This window comes from Somniosus microcephalus, chromosome 8 (assembly GCF_052327205.1).
Source record: "Somniosus microcephalus isolate GS21.2 chromosome 8, FLI_Smic_1.0, whole genome shotgun sequence".
Taxonomy (NCBI): domain Eukaryota; kingdom Metazoa; phylum Chordata; class Chondrichthyes; order Squaliformes; family Somniosidae; genus Somniosus; species Somniosus microcephalus.
Genome location: NC_140994.1, coordinates 226,304,814 through 226,325,563, shown reverse-complemented (window position 1 = coordinate 226,325,563; position 20,750 = coordinate 226,304,814). Strand labels below are relative to the sequence as shown.

The 20,750-nt window shown below is 48.5% G+C and overlaps 1 protein-coding gene across 1 annotated transcript in view; it reads left to right on the top strand.

The window, feature by feature from the left end:
* Positions 1-10,115: 10,115 nt before the first annotated feature.
* shroom1 (shroom family member 1) overlaps positions 10,116-20,750 on the top strand; it is a 69,670-nt gene continuing 59,035 nt past the window's right edge. Inside the window, exons 1-3 of the mRNA XM_085995753.1 lie at positions 10,116-12,832; positions 13,939-14,006; positions 18,363-19,112. Of these exons, the coding sequence (XP_085851879.1) occupies positions 10,199-12,832; positions 13,939-14,006; positions 18,363-19,112 (3,452 nt within the window). The 5' untranslated portion in view covers positions 10,116-10,198. The remainder of the gene's footprint in view (positions 12,833-13,938; positions 14,007-18,362; positions 19,113-20,750) is intronic.

Genomic DNA, 20,750 nt, shown 5'->3' with positions numbered 1-20,750 from the left:
TGGACAACAGATGGTAGACGCTCATGGACCTGATTGCTAGGAGGGATATAAACATAGACTTGGACCTTCATCGCCTCACTGCTGTGCTCTCCGGCTCCTTGCTAGCAGGGAAGTATGGGTGGCCCATGAGAGGGATGATGGTGAGGGGACATGGAAGTGTGGACTCTTCTCAAAGCGCTCACACTTCTCCCCCCGTTGCCTCCACCTCAGTCAGAGCTGCACATGCGTCCTTGGATCTGATGGCCGAGTTTTCCCCTGCACAGTTGCAGGAGGAAGAGTCTTTGGCGGGGCACTCACGGGCTCGAAAATCCAGAGGACGTCCGCCAAAAGTGTCTAACCAGTCACAGCAGGGAAGTGCGCAGCTTGCCTCTACCTCTGCTAAAGCCACAGGGGTTGCACCTCGTAGATGCACGCATAAAAGAAAAAAGACACAAAAGTTAATGCATAAGAGTATGCACACGGGTGTATGAAAAAAATGTTAGTGATAAGTTTCAGTTATCTTGATGACACAGATAAATGTATGGGGGAGAAATTCAGTATCGCCCCATTTGGGGCTCAATTATTGGCTGGGCACAAAGTTTAGCGCCTGGCGCTAATTATTGGCTCCGACTGCAAATTTGGCTTCTATCACCCCTGGAGGTGATTGGAGCGCTAAATCAGGCACTACACACCTCTCTTAAGGCACCGAGGAGCGAGACGCTACCTCAGAGCGCTGGCAAAACTCAGGTGATGTCAGTCAGGAATGGAACACAGGCACTGGCCAGTTCTTAAAGGGGAGAGTCGATATTGCTCTCCTGCCACACCCTGCTCATTGCAGCCTTGAATCTCGGCCTGGAGAGACCTGTACATCAATTCTGCTGGAAAGAACAATGGAGAGGCCCAGGGAAAGAGCTCAAAGTGCAGCCCCCATAGTCTCTTCTAAATCGATGCAAGGAAGGTCAAATGAAAATGAACCTGCAAAGTGCTGCTCAGTACCCAAAACTCCTTCACACAGCGTTGAATCTCTCCAGAAGTCGTCGTCGACAAAAAAAGGCAGGAAGCGGTCGCCTTTAAATAGCGCTCCCCCAGTCCCTTCCCGACTGTAAAACGCTTCCCTCAACCTGTCGTTGCTAGTGGCAGGCAGTAAGGCAGGGGGCGCCACTCAATATCCAGTCCGGGCGCTACCGGAGCGTTGCACGCTCGACTGACATTACGATCTGCGGGCGCAGCAGATCGTGGCGGTAGTGTTTAGTGCCACCACAAAATGTCTGGTCAATTTCGCAAGCGGCGCATACATCGCCGCGCCCAGGCGCTAGTTGCTTTGCGCCCCACGTTAGCGCTCTAGGGCGCTAACGTGAGGCACAAAGCAACCAATTTTTCCCCCCTATTTCTTTGCACCACTTTCTGGTCTTGACCATTTTTGCCTGCTATCTTGGAAGTGGCTTTGGCACTTGGAGTGAATGGTGAGACATTACTTAACCTTGAGCACTGGGGGTTTGGGTGAGAGGAATGGCTTGGTCATTGTAGAGCTGCTTTATGGTGTTGTTGGGGTGGGTAGCAGGTAGGGGGGGTACTTAGTACAGCATGTGGCAGCCACAAGGGTGCATTGGAGCAAGTTAAATAAATCTGGCCACTATGAGGCCATCCCGGGCCTCCCGGCAGCAATGTGTGCCACTGCTGGTGCCATCTCCACGTCAGGTTCCTCCTCCTCCTCTGAAGAGGCTGCGATCTCTGCGCCTTGCTCCTGCTCCAATCCTTGCTGCTGCACTATGTTGTGCAGCACACAGCAAACAACGAAGATTCTGGAGACCCTGGCTGGTGCATACTGAAGGGCTCCTCCTGATCTGTCAAGGCATCTGAAGCGCATCTTCAGCATGCTTATTGCTTGCTCTATGACACATCTGGTGGACAAGTGGCTCTCATTATAATGTCCCTCGTTCTCTGTGGACAAAATGGAGTCAGCAACAGCCTTTCCATTAGGCAAGTAATGAGGTATAATGTGAGCCTATTTATGTGCTTTTCCCAGCTCTCAATGAATGGACTTGCACAATGGACTTAGCCTCTGCCTCCCCTTCACAGGCAAAGGTCACGAGCTGCATGAATCCCGTGCTCCTGCAGGTAAAATCAAAAGCTTCTGTTAAAAACCCTCTTGAGGGTCTCTCAACAAGCAGTTAATTACTTGAATGAGGTCGCCCTCCTCTGCTGATCGGGTCCGTGACGCGCCTTCAAAGGCACCTGAGTTAATTGTGTGAGGAGGCAGGATGATGGCGGGTTCTCGACGCACTGGCAATATCAGGGATCTTTACTACTGACCCGCCCCCAAACCCGCACGCTCGGCAACAGGAAAATTCCGGCCATTGTATCTGTGCACTTTGCTAGAGCAAGCGGAAGCCAAGCGCAGGCAGCGCAAAGAGCACACATCAACCCAAGCACCCCACCCACCCGCCCCTTCAACCACCGTCTGCCCCACCTGTGACAGAGACTGTAGGTCCCGCATTGGACTCATCAGTCACATGCGAGCTCATTTTTAATGTGGAAGCAAGTCATCCTCGGCACCGAGGGACTGCCTAAGAAGAAGAAGGATTGCCCTGCTCTCTTCCCCATAGTTCTGTATCTTCCTCTGCTTCAAGTACTTTTCCAGTTTTCCCTTAAAAGATACAATGGTCTCTGGCTCAATCACTCTTAGTGGAAAAGCATTTCATGCTCCATCAACCTTCTGTGGAAATAAATTTCTCTCACCCTCTATCCTAACTCTCTCAGTGACCATTTTAAATTGATGACTCCTCATTATTGATTCCCCAACCAGAGGAAATAGTCTTTCCCTATTCATCCTATCGAAACCCTTCATAATATTGAAAACCTCTATTAAATTCATCTTAACCTTCTCTGCTGCCGTGGGATCGTGGAATTAACTCTTATCCTGGTGCGTTTGTTTTTTTAAGTATACATGATATAAACAACACAATTGCTGTGGTTTATAGAAAATCTTCTTCTTAGGCAGTCCCTCGGAATATTTATTTATAGAAAATAAATCAGTCATGTCTCACCAATATAAGTCACTCTGTTTGAGCTATGCAGTCCTACTCTACCCAATAGTTTCTTTCCACTATTGACTGCTCACTGGTGAGTATTATGTAGTTACCTAAGAGGACTATTGGACCACCTAGGGAGAAGATTTCCATTGTGTTTTATGTGTAATGTAGTGAAATCATGTTCTTTATAAACAAGTTTACAATTTTGTCACACATAGCGCACAGAACAAATCTTATCCTTCATTGCAGATGCAAATAAAATGAAATAAATCTATTTCTAATATGTGTATGAAAGTTGTAAATCATTCATTACACTGTTCCCGGGTGTAACCACTGCTCTGATCATTTACAACGTGTAAACAAAGGTCGGCATCTCACCAGTGTCTCATGGTAAAGCTGGCACTCCTTAAACCAATCTCACATTCCAGCTAACAATGTAATATATTTACAGAAACCTAGGAGCCAGTTTCCCTAGGTAACTGATATAAGGATCCTAGTCACCACCTATCACCAGTGTTTTCCTGATTTAGAATTCTGTCCAGGAAAAGGACAACCATCATATGATTAGGGTTCTAGATTTTCCAATATTTTTTCACCCATTTTGGGGGAAGGGTGGGTGTGTGAAATGCAGTTGTTCCTCCGGCTCCCTGGTTATCATTACCACTTCTGGGATTTTTGATCAGAAGTGACATCAGGCTCTGGTAATGCCTCGATGGTTATTTTGAGGTATTGTGTAGACTTACACCAAGTATCATCTTGGCTGTGGATGGTAGCACACATCCCTTTGAGTTAGAAACTTGTGGGTTTAAACTTCACTTCAGGAATGAATAACCTGGAGCAACATTTCAGTGCAAAACTGAGGGAGTGCTGCATTACTAGAGGTGATGGGCTCGATTTTCGTTCAGGTGCGGGGAATTGGCGGTTTCCCCGAATTTAGTGATTCCGACACGATTGTAAATGGGTCTGTGAGATTGATGCAAATTTAACACAATTGGCCAATTGATTTCCAGCGTGTGGGAAGCCTTGGCAATTGAGTATTTCCAGTCAGAAAGTCGCAGACTATGACATCATCATTGCTGCTGCTTTTAAGGTCCACAGCAAGCCTTGCTTCCTCTGCAGGCTTCCAACCTTCCACATTAAGATGGCACAGGAGCCTGCAGGAGGAATGGCCAGCGGGAAGGCCAGATCTGCGCCCAAATTTGATGAGGCTGCACTACAGGCATTATTGGATGGTGCTAGGGCCCACAGGGAGGTCCTCTTCCCTTCGTCAGGGAAGAAGAGGCCTCCCAGCTAGACCAAGGCTGTGTGGCTAGAGGTGGCAGGTCAAGTCAACTCCTTGGGGCTAACACGAAGAACGTGGTTGCAGTGCAGGAAAAGATTCCATGACCTTCTTCGCACTGGAAAAGTAAGTACTGTATGATGTTTCCATCACCCTCAATCTGATCCCCATTGCCTTTCCTCACCAGCACTCAGCTTTAGCAATCTCTTCCTGCACATCCCACTAGACACTCACATCCATGCACCCTTACCCATTCCCTCTCTCTCTATGCTCACATTCACATAACTATTCGACCATGCAGCCCTCACACTCCCTCTCACTCTGATGCTTTGAACACAACTGACAACACACAGGGAGGGCCCTTGGTCTTGCAACCTCACTCCATCGTTGTCTCCTTCTAAGTATCTATGCTATGCAATCTCTGCACTCACTCCTTCATTCTCACTCAACCTCCACTTGTCTCCCTCATTGCAGGAAAAGAGAGCTCACAACAGGAGAGAGCGAGCCAGGGCAGGAATCATTATCAGCGACTCATGCAATGCCAATGAGAGAGATGGAAAACTATTCTGTCACCAGCTTGCGGGGAGGCTCCTGCCTGTCCTTCCCCAATGTCCACATCTCGGGCAGCACGGTGGCATAGTGGTTAGCACTGTTGCCTCACAGCGCCAGGGACCCAGGTTCGAATCCGGCCTCAGGTGACTGTCTGTGTGGAGTTTGCACATTCTCCCCGTGTTTGCGTGGGTTTCCTCCGGGTGCTCCGGTTTCCTCCCACAGTCCAAAGATGTGCGGGTTAGGATGATTGGCTATGATAAATTGACCCTTAGTGTTAGGGGGATTAAATACGTGGGGTTACGGGGATAGGGTGGGATATGTGTTGGTGTAGGGGTTACGGGGATCGGGTGGGATATGTGTCGGTGCAGGCTCGATGGGCCGAAATGGCCTCTATCTGCACTGTGGGGTTTCTGTGATTTCTGTGAGGAGGAGGGCCACCCTCATTAGCCCAGCTCACCCCCTGGGAGGAAGGCGTCCTGGAGATTGCTGGGGCTGACCGAGATGTGGACATTGGGGAAGGACAGGCAGGAGCCTCCCCGCAAGCTGGTGACAGAATAGTTTTCCATCTCTCTCATTGGCATTGCATGAGTCGCTGATAATGATTCTGAAGCTACATCATATGGACTTATGATCATTTGCAGAATGCAATGTGCATGTAACCATGGCATCACATCTCTAACTTTTTCCTTGACTCCCCCACAGGACCATCGAGAGCCCCCGTCCCCACTCTGCAGGAGGAAGAGCCTGAGCAGCCAGACTCCTCAGAGGAATCTGCAACCTCTGAGGGCGCAGCGTCATCAGCAATAAGCGCACCCAGCACCAGCGCAGACACTCACACCTCGGGGGGACCTTCGGGACATAGAGTAGAGTTGTCACCTGGTGTATCACAGCTCACAAGTGAGCATCAGCAGATTGTGGAGTCAGGGACAGCAGTGGAGAGTCCTCGTCGGAGGTCGCAGGACTCTGCCAGCTCGGCTCAGCTGCATGTCGACCCTCTGCCTCTGGGTCCATCCACAAGATCAGTGGTGCTGGTACTCCAGGAACATATGCAGGAGTCTCTGGCAGGTTTTGTCTCTAAAGTCGCTGCGAGTGTGGAGCGAATGGAGGAGTCCATAGCGAACATGAGCAGAGCCTTTGTGGAGTCATTGGCACATGAACGCATCACCACGGAAAGGATGGCAACCTCCGTGGGAAGGATGGCTACAGTAGAGGAGAGGATGGCTATGGCCATGGAGGAGCTAAGTCGCCAGAGTGTTGAAAACATGGTGAGTGTTCAGAATAGACTGACATCTCTGGAGGAGCGATGGTCAGCTATTGAACAGAGAAACCAGACCTTCATGGCAGGCCCACTGAGTAGGACTGCCATTGTAGAAACAGGTCCCCATGGACCCCCTGATGTGCAGCAAGCTGCTCTCAAGCCACTTGCAGGCACTGAGGGGGACCTGACCCATGAGAGGGAGGTTGGTAGCAGCCCTCGAGGAAGTGGGGCTCCTCTCCAAGCGCTCACACTTCCATGCCACTGCAGAGCCCCGCCGGAGTCCACACCCAACGGAGATAGAGGTCTCAACCCCTGCACAGCCGCAGGAGCAGCAGACTGCTGCCGAGCCCTCACAGGCTCGCCATCCTAGAGGACGCCCGCCAAAGGTGTCAAGACAGGAGCAGCAGGAAAGTGAGCAAGGGGCCTCCGCATCTGCTGAAGCCACAGGGGAAACACTACGTAGGAGCACGCGTAAGGGGAAAATAAAGCACTAATAGTCACAAGAGTAGTCACTTGGGTGAAATGTTGTGTTTATTTAAAAAATGCCCATCAGTTGGTTATTGTAAATAAAATTTCTGATGGCAACTTCTGCAGTTGTGGCGTGTGTCATTTCGCGAATGGGGCTGGAGGTCCTCTAATGCCAAGAGGGGAAGGAAAAAAAGGCCTCCCATGCTTCTGGTAGGTGCCTCAGTTGAGGAAGCGCTGAGTGAGGGTGGCGAGAGGGGTCTCGCAGGAGGTCACACTGGAAAAGTGTGTGAGGCTCCAAACTTCCACAGCTGTGGTTATGCCTTCTAAAAGTTCCCCCAGGCCTGAGACAACAAAGTCCTGCCACCTGCAAATGATGACTGATCAAATATCCTCTTTAATGTTGGACCTGCAGCTGATAGTCAGCAAGCCAATAGTGTTCACGCCAGGTTTCACAGGCGTCATCCCCACCAGGCACGTTTTGTGTGGGAAAAGGGTTAAACAGGCAAGAGCCTGTTAAAATGGGATTATAAAGGCTAGTCAGTGCTGCTTAAGGGCCCTAAAGACCAGTCCCGCCTGTTGCAGGCGGGACTGATTCGGGTCAATCAGACACACCGAGGTTAAAATGGCGTGGAGGCGGGAACCAGGCCGGGGGGGGGGGTCGCGACCCCTAGGTTTTGCGATTTTAACCCCCGCACGCCTAAAAGCCCACCTCACGGCCCAATGAAAATCGAGGCCGATGTCTTTCAGAGGAGATTCCAGGTATCCAGCATTACTGAGGGGATTTAAGAATTTAAGGGCCACCTTGCCTAGTGCAATTAACCCCAGAGCAATGAATTTTTTGCTGTAGTGTGGCAAGTGTGGAGGAGAAAATAGTAAAATTATAGGGGAAAATAAAATATAATGCAGTGAATTAGATGATAAAACAAGAATCTGTGTTTTTTTCAGTAACCTATCATTTGAATATGCTTATCCAAATATGGGAGGAGTGGGCCTTTGGCGTAGCGGTAGTATCCCCGCCGCTGGGCCAGAAGGCGTAAGGTTTCGAACCCCGCTCCAGACAGTCCTGGCAAGTGGAGTCGGAGCTCGGGCTCTAAATTCTGGGTTGACATCCAGCGGGATACTTGCGTCCGTGGGTGTGGGTGGCCCGCCCCCCTCGTATGGGTTATGGGAGCCTGTAAAACCCTCCCGCCATAGGACTAACCACCCTAATGGCTGGTACGAAGATGGTTACGGTCACGGAAGGAGCGTTAATCGCGGCCAGAAATCCTCCCACCACTTCATACAGTTCCCCAAAGGGAACAGTGTGAAGACATGTACGACGACAACCCAAATATGGGAACATTTACTTTAACCTTGACAGGCCGAAGGGTCTCAGTTTTTTAACATCTCATCTGAAAGACATTGGCGGCAAAATTGGGTCACGCCCTCTCTGGGGTGCTAACTTCGCTACTTTTAGCGCCCTGAAAAAGTTAGCACCCCCGTGCCTGAAATTCACTGGTAGCGCCCCAAGAGGAAGCGCCCCGCCTCCCTCTTGGGGCGCTGCGAGTGAATATCGCGGTGCTACGTGCAGCAGCACCATGAGCTGTGGCACATCGCACCGCGGTACTTCAGGCCTTCCTCCCCTTATTAAAGGGGAGAGGCCTAGCGCAGCGCAACCCGGGGCCCAGCTGGGCCACCAGGGATCGGAGTGCCGGCAAAAGAGCCCGGCACTCAAGAGGTGTGTCAGGCTCACGGAGCGTAGCCGACACCCGACAAAGGGGCTTCACAGGAGGCCGGGGACAGCAACAGGGGCAGTTGCTGGCAGGCGGCCAGCAACAAAAATGGCCCCCGGCACCTCCCCTTTAATTATCGCTGCCCTGGCCGCACGTATGCCCCCCCTGACCCTGTCGGACATAGCGTCCAGCAGTAAGTCAGGGGGCGCTGCTGAAGATTGCAGCCGGGGTGCTGTGCACGGCGATGATGTCATCACCGGAGCCGCGGGGCGCTAATGGTTACCGCCGCCGCTAACCTCCCGCTGAATTTCGCAGGAGCCGTTAGCAGCATTGCACCCCATTAGCACCCTGTTAGGGCGCTAATGGGAGGCGCAAATCAACCAAATTTTTCCCCTATCACCTCTAGTAATGCAGCACTCCCTCAGTTTTGCACTGAAATGTTGCTCTAAGTTATTCATTCAAGTGGGAGATGTAGTAGCAGAAAAAGCAGTCTTAGCACCGGGAGTCAGACACCAACATGCAATCGAGCCTGACCACAGTCGGAAGTAAAGTCTGCTCTGCTACCCTTCTCACGTAGATCTGGCCGAATCAAAAAAATTCCCAGCCTGAATTCCCTTCTAATAGGAGCCCCCCTCCTCCTCAATGATCCCATTATGGTTAAGTCCTGGTCCTGTTTATGCACCAGGCAACATTAAACTGCCAGCTTCACATGGGAGTTGAGTTTTCCTCCTTTTCCCCATTAATGAGGGCAGGAGTTTGGTAAGACTTAAATATCAGCTTGAGGAAACCTTCTGCTTCATCAACAGGGTAAACTGTGGGCATTTTTATTAACTTTGAACAAGCCGCAGAGTAAATAATTCTGACTAGTTTTATCCTGAACTATCTTGTATGAATGAGGAACAAAAAGACTGAATTGAATTGTATTGCATAGGATATACGGCACAGAAACAGGCCATTCGGCCCAACCCGTCCATGCCGGCGTTTATGTTCCACTCGAGCCTATCAGCGTAACCCTCTATTCCCTTCTCCCTCATATGTATTGATGGATGTTGCCCAAATTCTAGCCTGTGCTACTGACATTTCAAAGTATGTCTAGTTTTTTTTCCCTTTTTTTAATCACATAGTTGTTATTTTAAGACTGGAGTGATTGCAGGTGGAATTAGGTCCATTATATCCCCCTGCAGTGAGAGCCAGATCTTTTCCTGACTTTATGTTGGAGGGTGGGGGGGGGGGGGAGGGGGGAAGGGGACACAAAACAGAGGCCTAAAAGAATGGAGGAGAAAATAGTAAAATTATTGGGGGAAATGAAATATAATGCACAGTGAATTAAACGATAAAACAAGAATCTGTGGATTTTTTTCTTTCTTCTGTTTTCCTTCATTTATTTCAAATTAGTAGTTGGTTTCTGAGTGGTGCTGACCCAGGCAACTAATCTGCTCCTTCAGCTAAGGAAAGATACTTGGTCAAACCACTGACTGTAGAGACTGACTGTAGAGAGAAAATAATAGTCTGGTCTCCCTACACCACATATCATCCCCCATATACGATGGCAAGCAGGGGGATGTCCTTTTAAGCCAAAATTTTCTTCCTCTCCCTTCTTATCCTGGCCAACATTCTTCCCTCAACCAATGCTACTAACTGCAGATTAACTGGTCATTAGTCTCATTTGCTGTCGGTGGGACCTTGTTGTATGCAAAATTGGCTGCTGCATTTGCCTACATGATAACAGCATTAGAAGCACTTTGGGATGTCCTAACATTATGATAAGGTTGTGCAAGTTCTTTCTTTGCTCCAGTAGTCAGTGCTTTAACTGTAATTAATCTGCTTTCAGAAACTGTTTCACCCAAAGCAAGTAGACTACTCTTTGCGGCCTTATTTGGAAAAGATGAAGATCAGATCGCGGAACAACGGTTGAAGCATGGACAGGTTGGATCAGATAACAACTGCCTACTCCACACATCGTTTCTTTCCTGACAGGCTCACTGGTTACATAGACCAGTTCAGCCACTATCGTGGCAAAGGGGACTCCGGTTACAGCTCGTTCTCTACTCCTTTCAGTGCTCCAGAGTACCTGCCTCTAGCTCACTGCAGTGAAAGTCCCTGGCAGTCAGGGAAGGTTTTCTACCAGGGTCCTGATTCAGAGGCACTGCAACACACTGACACAAAGCCTACATCAGTAGTCTGTGATGCTGGTGCTATGGGCACTGAAGAGAGACCCGTGATCCTATCAATGGAAAACTACAATAGCAATGGTCATGATGGGAAGTGTAATTGGTCAAACCCACCTCTCCCACCAACACGCTCTGATAGTTTCCTGGCTACCAGGCAGCATGATGGTCTTGGCAACTATTACAGCTATGATGGGCCATATCCGCAGAATGTGACTGAGAGGTCATCAACTGAGAGCAAGACACAGGGGATGACTATTGAAAGTAATCATCAATCTAGAGAGACAACAAACCTGCCCCTTGATAGACAGCCTTCTAATCTTGGGCAAACATATTCCCAGATTCCCTGGTTGAGACCTACTTTAAAGGTTACTGGCATTATTCCAGAGAAACGCAGTCGCTCACTTGAAGGCGCAGATAATTTTACTTCCAAAAGGGGTGAGAAGGCACCTCAGAACAACTCAACTGACTCATCCACTTCCTTTGTCCATCGCAGTTCTGATGTCACACTCGACTGTGTAGAATCACAGAAACAAGTCTGCAGTCTTCCATTGGCACACGGAAATAAACCACTTCCTGTTAGCCCGCAACGCCAGGAGCGACCACCTGTAATAAATCTTAGTAGTGCTAACGAAAGCAGCCAGAAAACAGCACCATGTTTTTACGTCACCAGCACGTGTACACATACATCTACGAGGGAATCCAGGCCTGCAGAAGGCTTTCCAGGCCCTATCCAGGCCAAGGGCCTGGAGAATACCACAGAACCACAAAATTCTGAGGTAGATTATAAACTTCTTGTAGTTAGAGATTGCAAAGATAGGCAAGAATCTTTGAATGAGGCAAACAGCAGACATTTAGTACTTCAGTCACCTGGTCTGGATTTCCAACCTATGAGTGGAGAACTTGCATTTAGAGGGCATAACAACACCAGCAGCAGCCAGGTCTTCTACTGCGGACCCAGTGCAAATTCTCACAACGCGAAACCACATGCTACAGTGCCAGAGCCTGCTCAGGTAACAAAGCAGAGCAAGTATATAAGCGAAAGGCAAATGAGAAATAGCATAGACAGTGTAGGACATCGATTAATTCCACGTTCAGATGCAAGAACTAACTACAATGTTCTGGAGAACCACTTATCAAGGCCAGCGAGAGAGTCAACTACTGATAGCGTAATCACTGCTGAAAATACACCAATGTTGCATCGTCTTACCTTCGAAAGCACGAATGCTGCGAAAAATGCAGCAGTGAATGCTAAACAGAAAAGTCCCCTCTCTGAGAGGCCAAAGGAGGTGCAGAGACAGAGAGAAGGAACATGGGGCCTACGCAGGGGGTTCCAGAACAAAATGACACAGCTTCGAAAGTACAATAGTTCTTCTCAGCTCGTAGATGAATCTATTGAACTCAACCAATTGAATAAAGAATCCCCAGACACCACAGGCTCATCGATTGATTCTTCTAAAACTGCTTATAGAAACCAAGTAAAGCATGCACAGAGTAAGGTCCTGAGGGAGACCTCTTTTAAACGCAGAGACCTCCAGCTTAGTTGGCCAAACCGAGCTAAGCAGAAGCCCGCCGAGAGGCCAAGCATTACGCATTTTCGAACAGTTTCTTTGTCCGACCCGAGCCACAGCCCTGATGATTCAACAACCACGTCCCCGCCATCACATGTATTACATGAGGACTTACGAGCCAAATCTCTGACTGCCCAACACCAGGCCAGCCGGATAGGCAGCAGGAAAAGACTGACACTGCAGGAGAAAAAAATGTATTGTTCAGAGCCTGAAAAGTTAAATCAATTGGGTGTGCTGAGTAGTCCAAGGAAATGCACTCCCTCGTGGGAGCAGGAAAAGACCTTCAACTTCCCGAGCACGCACGGCGAGAGGAATTTTGTGGCTTCAAGGCGACAACTGTTTGAAACGGCTTCCTTGCCAGCAAATGCGCCGCAGTTGGGGTTAAAGCAGATTCAGCACGAGGCTTTGGTTCAATACATGGACCGCAAGAAAAGCCAGCGACCCTGTAGCACAGAACTCATTTGTGATCAAAGGCAAATGGCATGGTCTATACGGCACAGGAGGTTTTCGGAGTGGAGTTGCAATCCATGTTCCAGCTTCAGCCCTGCCACTGGACAGAACATATCTCGACACAAGTCTGCAGAGATATTGTGGGAGCCCTTGGATAATTCCGCGGCAATCCCTCCCCGCTGCAGTAACATATCTCCCACGTGCCTAGTAAGCCAGCCGTTTGAGATTCAACACTTTCGAAAGCCATCAGATAATGTTAGTATTTCTGGAAAGTTTGCCTCCACTGATAGTTTGCTAGACCAACTGCAATCTGTTCACTTCGGTGGGCGTGTGAGATCGACGTCATCGCCGTTGCCTCCACAGGTATGTTTCCAAAGTAAGTTAGCTGGGGTTGAGTCATTCTGGTTTGAAGTGGGCTGGCACCTGTGATTCTGGGCCTTATGATGTGAATAGGCATGAGAGTCAGAAGCAGAGGATAGGGCTTGTGAAAACAGTGCGAGCTTTTTTGCAACAATGGCTGAGGAATGTAAAATGATTTGAATATAGAAATTGAGATTTTGGGGATGTTCTGTAACTAAAACAATCAGGAATCTCTAGGTCCAAAAGCTTCTGTCACCAGGTTAACCTCAGGAGAAACTACTGCTGTCTCTGTTGCAAAACTAGCTTTGCATTTTCATTTTTTAACCACCATAAAATCTGAGCTTAGAAAGAATTAGTAGCACATATGATGGTTGCATGGTTTGTTAAGGATTGCAGGTGCTGTTACAATCCTTTTGCGTACAACCATGGCAACAGCATTAGATAGAATATACAGCACAGAAACTGGCCTCTCGGCTCAACTAGTCTGTACTGGTGTTTATACTTCACACGAGTCTCCTCCCATTCCATCTACCTCTTCTTCCTTTCAGCATATCTTTCTATTCCCTTTTCTCTCATGTACTCGCCTAGTTTCCTTTTGAAAGCATCTAAGCTATTTGCCTCAACCACTTCCTGTGGTAGCGAGTTCCACATTCTAACCACTCTCTGAGAAAAGAAATTTCTCCTTATTTCCCTATTGGATTTACTAGTAACTATCTTGTATTTATGGCCCTTAGTTTTGGATTCTCCCACAAGTGGAAACATTCTCTCCACATCTACCCTGTCCAATCCATTCATAATTTTAAAGACTTCTATCAGGTCTCCTCTAAGTCTTCTCTTTTCTAAAGAAAAAAGCCCCAACTTGTTCAAGCTTTCTCGATAGCAGTAATCTCTCAGTTCTGGTACCATCCTTGTAAATCGTTTTTGCACTTTCTCCAGGGCTTCTATGTCCTTTTTATAGTATGGAGACTAGAACTGTGCACATTACTCTAAGTGCGGTCTGACCAGGGTCCTATACAAGTTTAACATATGTCTTTTAAAATGCATTGAATTGAAATCAAACAAATCAGAGAGTACGCCAGGTGTTTTTAAACAGTCTTTTTCTGTTGCAGACGGATTCAGCCCTTGGTCTGGGCTCAGAATCATCGCGGCAAATGGATAACGGCAGCAACTCTTCCAGGTGAGTGGCAACACCTTGGGGGAAAATTAAGTTGGTTTGCGCCTTCCGTTAGCGCCTTAAGAGGGCGCTAATGGGGCGCAAAGCAACTAACGCCCGGGCGCGGCGATGTTTGCGCCGCTCGCGAAATTAACTAGACATTTTGCAGCGGCGCTAAACACTACCGCCACGATCTCCTGCGCCGGCAGATCGTGATGTCAGCCGAGTGCGCAATGCCCCGGTAGCACCCCAGACTGGATATTGAGTGGCGCCCCTGCCTTACCGCCTGCCGCTAGCAAGGACAGGTTGAGGGGCGCATTTTACAGTCAGAAAGGGACTGGGGGAGCGCTATTTAAAGGTGACCGCTTCCTGCCTTTTTTTTGTTGGTGACATTTTTGCACCACGCATTCTGAGAGAGAGAGAGACTTCTGGAGAGATTCAACACTGTGTGAAGGAGATTTGGGTACTGAGCAGCACTTTGCAGGTTCATTTTGATTTGCACTTCCTTGCTTCGCCAGCGCTCTGAGGTAGCGCCTCGCTCCTCGGCCTTTGCGCCTTAAGACTGGTGTGAAGCTCCTGATTTAGCGCTCCAATCACCTCCAGGGGCGAAAAAAGCCAAGTTTGCCGTCAGAGGCGATAATTAGCACCAGGCACTAAACTTTGCGCACGGCCGATAATGGCGCCCCAAACAGGGTGATACTGAATTTTTCCCCCATTACCTTTAAAGAGACGATGTCCTGGGCTTTAAGCTCCAAAGTTGCACCGGCAGAACTCAGATGAGTGGGCACTTCTCCCCGCCCCGGGGATGCCCTCCTGAACCTGGCCGTATTTCCAGCCTCAGGATGATTGCCATGTGGGAGGCAGCTCTGTGGCCTCCGCCAGGGATTTGTGCCTGTCTTGGGATGGAACAGGTACCCCCCACCCCCCAGACCCTGCCATAGCGGCAAGGAGAAGGCAGCCAGAGCATTGCTGATGCAAAAAAAGCTTTTCACATTTTTAAAATGCAAATGTTCTTCCTGGCGCCTGTGCATGGCAGCACTCTGAGAGAACTTACACAGGCCCCTCTTCCAGTTCAGTTCCGCTGCCCTCCTCCCCCACAGTGACCTCTAAGACCTAATAGGTGGTTCCTGTGTCCACTGTTGCAATGCACATAGCAGGAACTATTGCAGGAGGCCTTGTTTGCCTCATTTGTATGTCTCATGGGTGGGCACAGTTTCTGCTGATGGAACCAGCCTGCAGAAAGCAGTGGGCAGACGCACATGCAATGGTGATCATCCCCAAGTTGCTTTCCACTTCCGCCTGTTCGAGATCCAACAATAAAATCAGTGGGGAGGAAGTGGAAATTCTATCCCGGTGTTGGGGAGAGCAAGGAGTTGAAGAGCCAATGCATAGGTACGTTATGATCAGCGACATGATAAGTTGTCTTGATGTGCTTTTACATCATCACGTCATGTGCTGATGGAAAACAGCTTGTCAAACACTCTTTAATTGAAGATAGAGGCCTAGAAATTCAGTGGGCTGCGCCACCAGTTTGCGCCCAAAGAGGGCACTCAGTGGCTTTTGCGCCACTGGCCACACCTACCGCGATATTTAGCGGGGCGCTAATGGCGGCGTTAGCCTGTAGCGCTGCGCCACCACCGATGACGTCATCGGTGTGCGCAGCGCCCCGCTATCGCCCCGATGGCCATATTTGGTCGCGCCCGCCTCCTCAGCGCCGGCCGCAAATAGCGACCGGTACACAGGGGCCTACCTGTGGCGGTAGTGGCGCTAGTTAAGGTGGAGGTGCGGCCGGCCGCTTTTTCGGCGCCCGCCTGCCCGCACCTCCGTCCCCGGCCTCCTACACCACCCCCCCCCCGGCGGCATTGCCGGCTGTTTCCCGAGAGCCCGGCACTCCTCCTTGGTGCCGGGCTCATTTGCCGGCACTCGCGAGCGGGGATCGCGCTGTTGCAGGCACCTCCCCCTCAACACTGGGAGGAAGGCCTGCAGTACCGCAGCGTGCCGTGCCGCAGCGTGTGGCGCTGCGGCCCTTAGCGCGCCGATATTCAGTTTCAGCGCCCCAAGCGGGGCGCGGGAAGCCTCGTTTAGCGGCCCGCTTCCATTTGGGGCGCAGAAACTGAATATCCGGATGGCGCAAGTGGCTCCGCACGCAGCGGTAATTCCGGCGCCCAGGCGAGCTTGGCACCCCAAACTGAATTTTTAGCCCAGTATCTCTACATCACTTATTAGTTTGGAAATAGAATACAATTCAAACAACATAAAAGCTCTTTGTATACATGGACCGTTTGGATAACCAGCCATCGTTCTTATTGTACGATGGATACAGGATGAAAATATCAATACTAAATATTCCCAAAAGATTATAACCTATTAAGGCAGTGACTACAGACAGAGACCGTACAATGACATCTGCGTGATTCAATGGTTTCTTCTGTGTAGGGATACAGGCCCAAAAATCCACAGCCATTCCGCAGACTACTGCTAAAACTTGGGCCATTACAAAGGGGGACATTGGGGGCAGCTATAGATTCTTTCTGAAGGGGGACCTGACTTCTTCATGCATCTCCAGACTTTTGGTAAGAAAACAATGGGAATTTTTTTGGGGGGTGGTGGGGTGGGGGGTGGGTTTTACCTGAAATTCAGGAGGAAATTTGTTTTTGCCAATTCAACACCTGATAAACATTTTGGGGGAAAAATTGGGTATCGCCCATTTTGGGGCACTAATATTGGCCGGGCGCTGCAAATTATCACCTCTGACTGCAAAATTCACCTCTATCGCCCCTGGAGGTGATTGGAGCGCTAAATCAGGCGCTACACACCTCTCTTAAGGCGCAAACGTCGAGGAGCGAGGCGCTACCTCAGAACGCTACCGAAGCTCAGGCGATGTCAGTTACCGTGGAAGCCAGACAGACGGGCGCCGTCCAGTTCTTAAAGGGGAGGGGCCACCTTGCTGCCCAGCCACTCCCTTCTCATTGCAGCCTTGAATCTCGGCCTGGAGAGACCTCAAAAGCAATTGTGTTGGAAGCACTAATGGATAGGCCCAGGGAATGAGCTCGGCGCTTAGGAACCTCAGAAGTGGTGCTGAGGGCCAAAACTCCTTAGGACAGCGTTAAAACCAAACATTTTGCCAACAGGAAAAGGCAGGAAGCGCCCGCCTTTAAATAGCGCTCCTCCAGTCCCTTCCCGACTTGAAAACGTTCCCCTCTACCTGTCGTTCCAGCGGCAGGCGCTAAGGCAGGGGGAGCGACTCAATATCCGGTCCGGGGCATTACCGGGGCATTGCACGCTCGACTGACATCACGATCTGCGGGCGCAGGAGATCATGGCGGTAGTGTTTAGCGCCGCCGCAAAACGACTGCTCAATTTCGCGAGTGGCACTAACATCGCCACGCCCGGGCGCTAGCTGCTTTGTGTCCCGTTGGCGCAAAGTAACCGAATTTATCCCCCTTGGAAATTTATCAAAACTGATTTTGATGATCCATAAATACAAGTCTGAGGAGATTATAATCAAACTGTACCGTGCTGTGGTCGGACTGCTCTTTGAGTTCTGTGTCCAGTTCTGGTTGCTGAAAAATTAGGGAAATGTTCAAGTGTTTGAGGCAGTGGAGAGAAGAGCCAAGAGGTTGATCCCTAATGTCAGAGGTTTGAGTTATGGAGAAAGACTGATTTTGTTGAGGTATACAAGAATAGTTAAGTGAATGGAAAAGGTCAGTCCTTAATATTACTTAAAATTAAACTGTGAGGGTAGGATAAGAGAACACCGGTTCAAACCACTAAAAGGTAAATTGGAGACTTGTAGCAGGAAGTGATCAACACACGGAATGGTCTCCTGGATAGAGTCGTGGAGGAGGGGGGACCCGGAGTTATTTGAGAAACAATTGGTTGCTGCAGTGGGGGAATTGTAGTCTTTCTGGTTGGAAAATCTAAGATGTGCCAAATGGTCTTCCTTCGCTGCAGTAAAGGAACACAAGATTAGAAGATAATTACAGCGATCTGGTGAAATTCACTCATTCACCACCAGAGGACGCTGTGAACTCTCCATTGTCTGAACACATCCCTGTTAGAAACATGATGTGGGTCATTTAAATTGGATCATCATGTTCCATGTAGTATTTAATCCTCTTTACCTGTAATTATTTTTATATATCACAATTTGACTCATAGCCAGTTATTCTTCCAGCTCTTTTTGGAGATGTTAAAGGACACAGCATTAACTACTTTAGCTGGAGTTTTATGCCACTTACCCACTACCCTATGTAGGGAGTGGGGGTGGGAAATTCTTCTAATTTCAGTTTTGCTTAAAACTTGTTAATTTTGTGATTTGTGTGCCCCAATTCTACATTCACAATCCAAATCATGTCAATTTGAAATGTTCTTTTTCAGGCCCATTACTCCTAAAATCAATTCTGTAACTGAACCGATTTCTTATTCAAAATGTCATGAAACCAAATGTGATAACATGGCACCCAACAAAAGCAGATTTGGGAGACAAAGAGGAAAGTCCTTGGATGAGTTGGAGTCATCTGTAGTCAGGAGTCCCCCACTACTGAGCAGAAGTTCTGACCAGCTCCACCACTCAGTGACCGATGGTGAACCAGTATCTGAAACTGGTACTTTGGGATTTCAAGGAAGAGCCAGTGGAACTCAAACTGACTGGAATAACGCAGCACTGACATTGAAAAGAGGACCCCCACACCCACCAGGATTGCCTTTTCCCAAACAAAACTGGATGAAATTGAAGAGGGAAGACATTATTAAGTTAGGAACCAATCAGGTTCCAGCTGTCAGTGTGTTTGAGAGAGGTTCCAACATGACCAAGGCACGTACAGGTTCCTTTGGTGCAGAACCTCCTTCTCCTAGATCCCCATCTCCACATTCCAGGATGCCGTTGCCACTCAGGAGGTCAAGAGATCGGACATATTCCCTTTCCTCCCTGTCTTGCCGGGCAGATGATGTGTTTCTTGAGGATTCCTCTGTAATATCAGAAAACAGTAAAACGGATCTTTGCTCAGCTTCTGAAAACGTTTCTGTTCGATTCAACCTCGCACAACAGCAGCCGTCAAAAACATTCGAATCTTCGCCCATGGAAATATCAACAAACAAAGAAATCAAAGTGATTGAGCAAACGACCAGGTAAGGCAACAAAAGCACATTTTTTTGGTTCAAAGTAAATTCATACTATTCTTTGTAAACTAGTTTCCCTCTGGAGTATTGCACCTTTTTAATATTCTGATATTTACATTACATAAACTAACAGCGCCGGTAGTAAAAAGTCAAATGTCTCAATGTAACCCGGCCTAAGGTATAGTGCAGGGAAAGTATTTCAAAGTTTCTGCTAAAAATATAAAACCCAGTATTCGAGACAAGACGCCCCCATTGAATATATTCAAAGGTGTCCCTGACTTTGGGATTGGCACTAAGCTTTAGGACATGGCTCTGGTTATCATGCACATAATCGCTTTGAAACTGTGGAGAGGAACTTCATGACAACACTGAAGGAAGAATTCTAAATAAAATGTTTTGTTCCAGCAGTTTGAAAGCATAAAACACAAGAGCAAGGAAAGCCTGCAAGTCACCAGTAAGCAGGGGAGCATTAACGCATGAACTTATGGAGCCTGTGCCCAAGGGCCCCTGCCAGGTGCCCAGTGGACACAGCTCAACCTTAACCAGCGCAGCGTGCTGGTTTTATTAACCAATGCTACCTGCTGGTTTTATTAACCAATGCTACCTGCTGGTTTTATTAACCAATGCTACCTGCTGGATTTATTAACCAATGCTGCCTGCTGGTTGTAATAGACAGCGCAGTCTGCTGGTTTTATTAAACAGCGCAGTCTGCTGGTTTTATTAAACAGCGCAGCCTGCTGGTTTTATTAAACAACGCTACCAGCTGGTTTTATTAACCACTGCTGCCTGATGGTTTTATTAAACAGCGCAGCCTGCTAGTTTTATTAAACAGCACTACCTGCTGGTTTTATTAACCAATGCTGCCTAATGGTTCTGTTAAACAGCGCTACCTGCTGGTTTTATTAAACAACGCTACCTGCTGGTTTTATAAAACAGCACTGCCTGCTGGTTTTATTAAACAGCGCTACCTGCTGGTTTTATTAACCAATGCAGCCTGCTGGTTTTATTAAACAGCGCTACCTGCTGGTTTTATTAAACAGCACTACCTGCTGGTTTTATTAAACAGCGCTGCCTGCTGGTTTTATTAAACAGAATTACCTGCTGGTTTTATTAAACAGCGCTACCTGCTGGTTTTATTAAACAGCGCAGCCTGCTGGTTTGATTAAACAGCGCTAACTGCTGGTTTTATTAAACAGCGCTGCCTGCTGGTTTTATTAAACAGCGCTGCCTGCTGGTTTTATTAAACTCACTACCTGCTGGTTTTATTCAACAGCGCTGCCTGCTGGTTTTATTAAACAGCATTACCTGCTGGTTTTATTAAACAGCGCTGCCTGCTGGTTTTATTAAACAGCATTACCTGCTGGTTTTATTAAACAGCGCTGCCTGCTGGTTTTATTAAACAGCGCAGCCCGCTGGTTTGATTAAACAGCGCTACCTGCTGGTTTTATTAAACAGCACTGCCTGCTGGTTTTATTGAACAGCACTACCTGCTGGTTTTATTAAACAGCGCTGCCTGCTGGTTTTATTAAACAGCGCTGCCTGCTGGTTTTATTAAACAGCACTGCCTGCTGGTTTTATTAAACAGCGCTGCCTGCTGGTTTTATTAAACAGTCCTGCCTGCTGGTTTTATTAAACAGCGCTAACTGC